This window comes from Rutidosis leptorrhynchoides, chromosome 3, assembly GCF_046630445.1.
Source record: "Rutidosis leptorrhynchoides isolate AG116_Rl617_1_P2 chromosome 3, CSIRO_AGI_Rlap_v1, whole genome shotgun sequence".
In the NCBI taxonomy this organism is placed as follows: Eukaryota; Viridiplantae; Streptophyta; class Magnoliopsida; order Asterales; family Asteraceae; genus Rutidosis; species Rutidosis leptorrhynchoides.
The window spans coordinates 227009887-227020500 of NC_092335.1; the positions used below are offsets into that span (position 1 = coordinate 227009887).

General features: G+C 33.0%; 1 protein-coding gene across 1 annotated transcript; it reads right to left on the minus strand.

Annotated features, from left to right (window-relative positions):
* Window positions 1-2489: 2489 nt before the first annotated feature.
* LOC139897254 (beta-hexosaminidase 2-like) lies at window positions 2490-7499 on the minus strand. Its single transcript, XM_071879948.1, has 2 exons — window positions 6698-7499; window positions 2490-3503 (listed from the first exon to the last, which is right to left on the minus strand). The coding sequence occupies exons 1-2, from the start codon at window positions 7497-7499 to the stop codon at window positions 2551-2553; spliced, it is 1755 nt and encodes a 584-aa protein (XP_071736049.1). The 3' UTR covers window positions 2490-2550.
* Between the last annotated feature and the right edge of the window lie 3115 nt (window positions 7500-10614).

Below are 10614 nucleotides of genomic sequence, written 5' to 3' on the forward strand. Positions count from 1 at the left end.
ATGTTCAACCATCAATACACAACTAAGAGTAAAATCTATCATTCTACAAGTTTTGAACATCAAGATTGCCTTTTTATTGCATAGATCCAATAAAGCTTCAACCTTTGTCCATTTTACACAAGATTATGCATCTCCAACATATGTGATGATGAAGACTTGATCTTTATCATCACAACAAACATAAAAAGGTTCCAAGTAAGTGAGATCTACAATAATAACTTAGATCTCAAGTATTAAGAAAACCCTAAGCTAGAAAGCTTGGATCTTTACAAGATTAATGAGACCATAAGCTAAGCTAAGATCTTTAACAAAATAATGAAACTAATGAGACCATAAGCTAAAAAGCTAAGATCTTTAACATAATAATGAAACCCTAAGCTAGAAAGTTTGGATCTTTAGTGTTCTTGAAGATCTTGAAGCATAAAGTTTGGATCTTTAAGATACATGAAGATCATAAACACAAGTTTTGATCTTTATAACAAAACAAAGAAATCATAAGCTAGATCGAACAAGTAAATGAAGATTCAAAGCTAGAAAGCTTGAATCTTTCATGTTCTTGAAGGATTCAAATCCAAGTTTGAATCTACAAGATATCAAAAGCTAAAAGATTTGATCCTTTAAATGATGATGATGATGTCGACTTTATGAAGAAGAAAAGAAGAAGAAGAAAATTTAAAACTTACACTTTTTGGAGTGAGAAAGACTAGAGAGAGAATTAGAGAGTAAGTGTGTGTAATTTGTAAATGAAATCAAGTGTGAAATGAATGAGATAAGCTTGGTATTTATAGGGAATGCGGGTGTGGGGAGGCCCTTGTGGCCGTGGGTTATGGGAGACAAAAGGGGGGGGGGGGACAAGATTTGCTTTTTGGTTAATGGTTGTCTAAAGTGGGTGCTTATGTTAGGATCCCATGCAACATTAAGGATAATGCTTAACAAAAATGCTAGTATGTTCTCTTTAATAAATGGGCATTTATCTTTCATTATTATGGGTCACTAACTTATTATAATTGGGCTAATTAAATAGTCCACTAGCTAGAGTAGTGGGCTTAAGTTCAACAAGGTAGAAAGTCCAACAAGACTAACTAGTGTGCATTAGTAAATTACTAAGCGTAATTAAGCAACCAAAAAACCAAGTAATTGTCATTATAAAATAACAATTAGTATTACGTAGTCATAATATTCCAATTATGACAAAAATTAAACGTGTACCAAGTACGTAGCTCGCTTTAAACGTCAAGTGACACTAACGGTCGTAAAAGCATTCGAGGATCAAGTTAAGTGATTAAGCACTTAATAGCACGTTGTAAGGTATTAACGGAAGTAGTTAATCATGAAATAATATCCCAGAGCATAAACTAGTTCAGTACGCACATATACGTAGATTCTGAAAATATAGAGCACAAAAATATAAATCGAAAAATTCGGGTCGTTACAACAGTTCATTAATGTACTTTGTCGACGCATTGAGAACCCAACATTTTATTGTTGACTATTCATTTAGTATGTCTAACCTTATTTGGGTGTTCATAAATTAACTACATAACAAAAAAGGGAGCCACTTGCTCTCTACCATAGTATAAACATAGTATGGATCAAAGCTCTAATAATATGTATCAACCAGTTATCTCTTCCGCTATAAGATAACCACGATTTTTTGAGTTTTTAATGAATAAAAGAATAAGTTGAAAATTACTTTAACTCTTGTCAATTTACATGTTAATTGTTATTAACTGTTTAAACTTATTTAAATTAGCAAAACGATTGTATTCCCACATACTACAATATTTCATGTTATTAATCCGGACCAACAACAATAATTAGTAAAATTGAACATACTCGATTGAAAAAAAAAAAAAAAAACTTTTATCAATTCAGTGGAATTTTTAGTAGAAGATATATAGTCCAAAAATTATAACCACAAATCAAATGCAAAGGTTGATAGCTATATACCTTTCCCTTAAATTAGAAACCCGATACTTTTTTTGAACAAATTTACCCTCACCAACCCCTTTGTACCAATTTCACATACCCAATTGCCGGAACTTAGAGACGAAAACCACCATGGCTGGCAACAAGATGGCGATGATCGTTGCCACATTGGTGTTTTTCATGGCGGGGATGGCGGATTCGGTAACCATATATTGCATGAAAGATTGTATTTTTGAATGCTTGAATATGAAAACTTTTACTCCTCAAGAATGCAAACAAGAATGCATTTGGGCGTGCATTGAAGCCGCTCGTCAAATAGGCCAGCTTTTATAATTTGTTCACCTTTAGTTTTCCATTAGATGTAGATGTAAAACAACATTGGTTAATATCATGTTTCTAACATAATTTGTGTTCCAATGTTTAATGTTTAATTTAATGTCCGTACGATGATATATTAAACAACAGCTTTGTTTTATTAAATTCTTGCTACAAAGCTCCAAACTTCATTACAATGCAAATTTAAATTGATACAAACAAAACTTCACTCATTTTCTCTTGATTTTGCCATGATACGAAAATGCAACTTATATTGACACATTTTGGTAAAAGTTATCAACAGTGTTAATAAATTGGGTTCTGTGTATTACACATGCCAGGGTTTCTAATGCACCAAAGTGGCTGAATCGGTTCAGACTTAACCCCTCTGCTAACCATTCTATTAATCCACTCATTCAACCTATCAGTTGCTTCAGCATACCTCTTCATACCCGTCTCATCCCGATTTCCGGACCACAAAGACTCACCCATAGCCGAAGCTCGAGGCCAAATTCGTGAATCGAGGACATTGGGGTCCGCCTGCTCAGACCACAAAGCTACTTCACCACCTATAACTAGTTTCGCCTCAGTCTCATTTAGCCCGTATGTTATATCGTAATTATATATCAACTGCCACGTCTTAAACGGCCCACACCAAGATCCACCATTTTTTTGGTCAAAACCCGGTGCTTGATCATAAGCACTATTATTCCCGGTCCAAACACCATGCCCACAATCTAAGTAATAGTAATCGGCTGATGTCACGATTGTACGATAGCCAGCTGACACTAACTTTTTCGTGTTGTTTGGGCCCCCATTCCACGTTTGCATAATTGTGGTTTCAGTAGGAAGCATCGACGGGTCCACTTTAATTTCGGCATCAAGAATAACATCCTCCCAATAGACTACCGTACGGTTATGTTCCAAAATGTAAGGGTAAGTATTGTTGATGAAAATTTCGAGAATTTGACTGAGAGTCCCGTTGTTCGCAAGATAGTTTTGGATCGTTGGATCGATTTTCCAACAACCCGGAACAATCTCATCGGTTCCTCCATGATAAAATGATTCGGGAAACATAGTTGTTACTTCATGCACAACGTTTTTGATTACGTCATAGGTCTTTGGGATTAAAGGGTTGAGCTGGCCCGTCCCTGGCTCGGCAGCTAGCCGGTCTGCCCATAGAGCCCCAGCAGGGTACCAAAACATGTTGGCACAAGTTACGATCTCCGGGTAAGCAGCTGCCCATGATCCGGTGTGTCCTGCAACACATAATTATAAGTTGGATAATAAGAAACATAACTGTGACTAATAGAGTTGTACAGTACTACTTATCCATCTCCATGTATATGGATGATTTTTTTAGTGGTTCCATTTAATTTGACTTGTTACTTTTAGATTAACCTATTAACAACTAATTAACTGGTTAATTGCAGGCCGTAAAACAGATTATTATAATTTTAATTATTTACAATATATATTATTATTTATTGCACATTTGGAAAAGGAATAATATAGTCATTTACTAAATATACAACAACAATACTCAATTCCGCGATTACGAGATATAGAGAAAGTGAGATACTGAAATCTAGACAATCTTTTCTCTACTAAAATGACAAAACAACAACTAAAACTAGTGACGGAGCTCGAATAATAGATTACTACACTATATAATTAACAAAATGTGTTTCCACAAATTTTCAATGAGGGAGCTTGAACATGGAACAATCCTACTATATTTTAGGCTGCATGTAGGGTATGTTTGACAAAATTAGCTAGTAGCTTTTAGCTTGTAGGTGTTACCTTTTAGCTAATAGCTGGTAGCTTATAGTTTTTTAAATACATTATAGTGTTTGGCACAGTAGCTGAATCTGTTAAATAAACAGTAAAATGACTAAAAGCTAAAAGCTAAACGCTACTTCTAGTAGCTTTTAGCTTTTTCCTTTGTCTAAAAACTTTAAGCTCTTCTAACCAAACAGAGTTTTTATTAAGACATTTTTGCTCAGTTGGTCCCTCTATTATACCCCAAATCGCTAGTTTGGTCCCTCGGTTTTTAATTTGGCAATCAGAGTCCCTGAGTTATTTTGATTTTGCAATTGGCGTCCCTCCGTCAACTTGCCATCCAAATCGAACGTTAAGTCCCATCATGTGAATTGCATGTGAGGGTAAAATAGTCTTTTTACTCTGTTGTTCACTAAAAACGAAGGACAACCGGCGCAAAAAATCAAAAAATCTTATAATTTATATATTTTTTATTTATATGTTTATATGATATAAAAAATATATAAATTATACCCTTGATGTTTTATAAATTTCAATTCATAAGCTTCGGTCCTTCATTACAACTACAACAACATAAACAACCGACACTATCTCTGACGATTTTATTCTCGACCACCACCTACGATCTACTATCCTTTCTTATTCTCGAGGTAAACGATTGGTTGTGTTTTTAATTTGTGAATATCATTTGAACACATGAACACCAAATTACATGAACAACAAGTTACATATTGTTGTTCCAAAAAAATTAATTAAAAAAAAACAAGCTACGGAACAGGGATGAATTTATGGAACTTACAAATCAAATTTAACTTATAAACATTCCCATTAATTGTTTAATTTGCTTAATGCGTTATATAAGAACATGTAATTGATAATAAAGTTCAACTAAGTTGAAAATCAACAACAATTGATGGTGCCTTAATTTTGAACATAATTGGGGCTAAATGAATTGATGACATAACCCTTACTTACGAAATTAAAAACTCACCCGGTGATAAAATTAGAAGATATGAGTTGATAATGATTAGAACAACGAATTTGAATCTGAAATTTGGCAGAGAGATTCACGATGTGAATCTTAATCTAATTGCACTTTTACTTTTAGCTAAATGTTTCCGGAGACCAGAACGATTATGTGTTCGATTTTAGAGATGAACTCGATCCAATTGATCTCGTAGATTAGGATTTGAATGTAGAACACATGTTTATGTACGAAGAAGAACTCAGCATATATGATTCATGAATATGTAATTTTTGTGTTTGTTGTAATCTGAGATAGAAATGAGATCATTAAATGAAATTGGGATCAGAATTTGTTTTTATGAAACTCGAATATGATTTTGTGTTTTTGAGTTTTGATGAATTTGTGAATAAACAATTAAGAAAGTTTCTTTTCAGATTTCATAAGGGGATTATGTAATATGTACTAGATTTTTTTCTTTTTTTAATTAGGGCTTGCAATTTTGGGGAAGAACATGTTGAGTAAAAGTAAGGTTTTAATAATAATAATAATAATAATAATAATAATAATAATTTATAGATTCATGTTTTTATAAATTTATAAAATAAAAATATAAACATTATAAGTTTTTTTGCGCCAGTGGTCCCTCACTTTTAGTTTAGATATTTTTGCGCCGGTGGTCCCTTGTTTTTAGTAAAAAGACGATTTTACCCTCACATGCATTGCACATGACAAGGTTAACGGACATATTTAACAGAAATTTGACGGAGGGACGCCAATTGCAAAATTAAAATAACTCAGGGACTCTGATTGCCAAATTAAAAACCGAGAGACCAAACTAGCGATTTGAGGTATAATAGAGGGACCAACTGAGCAAAAAAGTCTTTTATTAAATATGAGTATTTTCATAAAAGCTAAAATTTTCAAAAGACTTCAATAAACTCGTCGCTAAACATAGCCATAGTTTCTAATTCTACATTGTTTTTTTCATAAATACTTATTTAGTTTGAAATTTATAATTATGTCCTAAGGGACTAAGAAAATGTGTAATTTTGATGGATATTACCCTTTTTTTTTTTTAAGAGTAGTATTAAGGTCATTGATGAAGGTCATTAGCTACCCACATGATCATATCAATAACATGTCATGCTCACTTCTTACACCCGTTATGAGAAACTCAGTACATTAAGTATTGCACTCAATAAAACCCGCAAAGGAAGCTTGATAGATATGGACAGAACTCACTATTTGAAAGAAACTTCAAAACACTTTATAACAAATTGCAAAATAAATTTGTATTATGAAATCCCCACTTGAGACTCGAAGTCGAGACCTATTGGACACCCATGAAATGATGGGAACAACTCAGCTAAATGGAGATAGTTATCACCGGTTATATTTTTTTATACATATTTCATTTTACTTGATTTAAAAATCCAAATTCCAAATACTCATTATTTAAAAAATGAGAAGTTTCATTTTTATTGGGTCTCGAATGAATAGCTCAAACTTTTACCCCAACTTTATAGGTCTAAAAATCTAAAATTTTAATTTGATTGGTGGATATGAATATTCAAAGATTCCATGTCTTTAGTCTTTGGAATCTTATTAGATTCCAATGGTCTATCCTAATTAACTAAGACTTCCAACTTAAAGAGTATAATTTAACAATACTTCCACACCATGTACACAACTAAAGAGCCGTACCTGGCATTTCTATTTCCGGTATTATCCTCACTCCATGTTCCAACCCGAACTCCACAACCCGTTTCACATCCTCAGGCGAATACTCCATACCCGACCCATACGATCCTTTCCCCGCCAACTCCGGTTCCATTTTAAGTACCAACGGAAATGACTGCGAATCAGTTATATGCCAATGAAACACATTCAATTTATTAGCACTCATTGCACCGATTAATCTCATTAAATCTTTAACTTCATAGAAGTTTCTAGAAGTATCCAACAATACCCCCCGGTGTTCAAATAACGGCCAGTCGGAGATCTCAACTCCGGCCGCTACAGTCGCCGGATTCCCCCAAATTAACTGCGAAAAACTCTCCAGTCCTCTCATCGCTCCCCACACCGTCGCGGCCGTGATAGTCGTATTGCCGGAGTTCGCCGGGATGTTGAGAGTGTAGGATTCATTGACGCCGTGGGAGAGTGGTGATGTGAGGTCGGAGATTGTTAGAGTTAGCGTTTGTAATGTTAAGGAGGTGGTTATGTTAATTGACGGAGTGATTAACGGTGTGTATTTCGCCGTTTGGATATGACGGAGGTAACGGTTTACGGCGGGAGTCAAGTAAAGGTGTGAAGGGGATGAAATGGTGAATGATGGGGAGATATAGATTGCCTGTGGTGCGGTCCATGTTATAGATCTCGGTTTAGGCCATATGTTTATCGGAGAATCAACGGCCGAGATTAATGGAATGAAATTGAACAACAACGTTGCTAATAATAATATTAATATGTTTAGAACAAAATAGGTAGAATAACTGTTAGTACTCATTTTGTGAGATATTTAGAGTGAGATGAATAGAAGAATGAAAGAGAGGAAAGTTTTTATAGCTTTTGAAAGTGTGATAAGTCTATGAAAGCTAGAATTTTTTATTTGTATTTGCATTTTGTATTCCATTTGGCTTCTTGTGTTTGATCTAGTGTAATACTCGTATATTTTATATGATTTTTGTTGTGAATTAGTTAATCACCAACATCCGCATATCCTCTAAAGGTCAACGAGGAGGAGTGCCGTTCTGTTATTTTTACGAAAACCGTTCAATAAATAAAAACGGATGTTCTATATATGAAAGTTTTTCATATAGGAGTACTATAATTATAAGTTCGATAATTCTAAGAAATATCATAACTACTAACATCAATCATTAAACAAAATAGCAGTTGTAGAAACCTAATAGAAAAAAACGCACTTTCACCGATATCGGGACCGGTAACAGTTCGACATTTTCGTTCAAGACTAGTGTGGGAATTGGCCTCGACATCAACAACACCGACGATGAGGTCCCTGTGACGTGTCCCATTTTTAGAGATGTGGATGAAGAGGTCGGTTAATGGGAGTTGGCTTCATTTGTTGTTTGTTATGGTCTTCATTGTTAGATTGTTTCTTAGTCTCGTTTATTTCAATGATTTCATTTTTTTTGTCGTGTTTGTTGTTGGTTTTTGGCAGGACTCGGATTTTGTTAGATTTTCTTAGGAATTTGATGTTAGTTTTTGTTTTATGCATTCGAGCCATGTTCGCTTTAGTATCTTGTTTTTCTTTTTCTCTTTTCGAGAAAAAGATTTGTTATAAAGTTTTCATTTTTCTGTCAAAAAAAGAAAAGAAACCTAATATAAATCAAATGTACCTAAGTATATAATGTTGAGCTATATTTTTTAGGCCCTTTTGATATGTTGTGTCATTTGCGATTGTACACTTTGCATGCCCCAATATCTGGCTCTACCGACGAAACGAGATAATTTAGTTAAGTGACGTACATATAAGTAAGATTGTAAGTCATTCTTGAATAAGTTGAAGAGACAAAACTACATTCTTTTACTGTATCGTTGAAAATTAGTTATTTTGAAGGATTATAAGACTACTACCAACCATAACGTTCTTCATCACCATTACACTGTCAAATAAGTATCACATCAGCTTGTTCTTCTCATTTCCTCCTCATGGCATATTCACTACCATCCATTATATACTTCAAATAAATAAATTAAAATTAAAAAAATAACATAATTAATAAAAAGTTACAATTTAATTAAATAACTTAATTAAATATAACTTAAATAATTAAGTCGCAGTTCGTGATCAATTATCAATTATAAAATAAAAAATTGAGGTTTGGGCTCAAACTAAATAAAATTGGGTTAAATGAATACATCCTCTTTCTTAAAATAAAGATACTTACAAAATTAGACTTAAAAAGATTCAAATAAAATTAACCTAAATGCATACATCTTCTTTCTTTCTTGTCTGATATGTTGTTGTGCATTTCCTCTTCCTTTAATTAAACCTTCAAAAAAATCAGTCAACAATCACATTCCACTTTATTTATCAAATTAATATGCTATAATTGAAAAATCAAACAAAGTATTATAAAAAAAAATGTTACCGTTTCTTTCATGCTCAATTATGCTATTCAAGGAAATAAAAGTGGGCGAAGAGGCGAGGCTGATCCGAGGACGATTCAGTGTCATCAATACCTTCGAAGGCAAGGTTAGGGTAGTTGCCGATGGAAGTGCTCCAATAACACAAGGATGAATCTGTGTTGTTCTTTTATGCTTTAAGCAATAGCATAACTTTATCTCTTGTGTAGAATCAAACAAAATATCATTTTTAGTCATAGATCACTAAATATAAAGTAAAGTGTAATACAGTATAGTATTAACAACATAATGCAAACGATAACCTTTCAATTATTTAGATTATTAAACATTCAGTGCTTAATCATTCAATTTTATCAAATGTATCCTTAGTGATTTGGTAGCACTTAATGTAAACTAAAACACCTATAAAAATTATATTTCGTAATAAACAAATATTGAAGTTGAGCATCCACATGAATTTAATAACTAGTAATATATACTAAAAGGAAACAGAAATAGTGTCATTTTGTATTTGATTGCATGGCGTTTGGCGTCATGTTGGTGTCATGTCGACGTCAATTTTATTAAATGTATCTCTTAGTATCACATCAGCTTGTTCTTCTCATTTCCTCCTCATGACATATTCACTATCATCCATTATATACTTCATCATCATCACATAGACACACCTTTAATTATTTTAATAAATATATAAATTAACATTAAAAATTAAAATAACATAATTAATAAAAAGTTACAATTTCATTAAATAACTTAATTAAATCTCACTTAAATAAAAAAACAAGTCACGTTTCGGAAATAATTGTGCCGTTGGTCCCTCCATTTTACCCCAAAAAGCTAACAGCGTCCCTCAAGTTTTTTTTGGCTTTCAGCGTCCCTCTATTATCACTTTTTTTGATTACGCGTCCCTCCGTCAGTCAGACGTTAAAGATGTCGGTTAAATCATGACATGTGCGTTGCATGTGAGGGTAAAATCATCTTTTACCCTTCTTCTTCACCTGAATATGAAGCTTGTTCAATATTTTCTTTCCCAAAATTACAAACCCCAATTTAAAAAAAAATAAAATAAATAAATAAACTAAAAACTAAACGTAAATTAAAACAAACCTAATTTATGCTTCTTCTTAATCTGAATATGAAGCTTGCTAAACATGTTCTTACCCAAAATTACAAACCCTAATTTTCATCTCTACCATCTCCGTTACCATGTTTAGCGCCTACACCTGCAAATCATAGCCCAAATTTAAGTCGAAATCAAAATTCATTCCTATTTCACCTTTATTTTCAAAACCAACCAAAGATCCATAGCTTAATCACCAAGTTTATATCATCTGCTAACAAATAAATTAAAAGATTGATGCGAAGCGAGGTGTATATAAAATAGTTATTATTTTACTAGGAAAACACTATTAAATACGATACAATTTTACACAAGATATTTATTTATTTATAGAATGGATATACTTAAACCTTGCTACAACACTTATAGGCAGTGTACCTAATCGTACAGT

Bases quoted from the DNA above. Each gene is read 5' to 3' on its own strand.
- LOC139897254 (XM_071879948.1), bottom strand. From the start codon at position 7,499: ATGAGTACTAACAGTTATTCTACCTATTTTGTTCTAAACATATTAATA. The intron at 3,504-6,697 runs GTACGGCTCTTT...TATGTGTTGCAG, and splicing joins ACCGGAAATAGAAATGCCAG to GACACACCGGATCATGGGCA.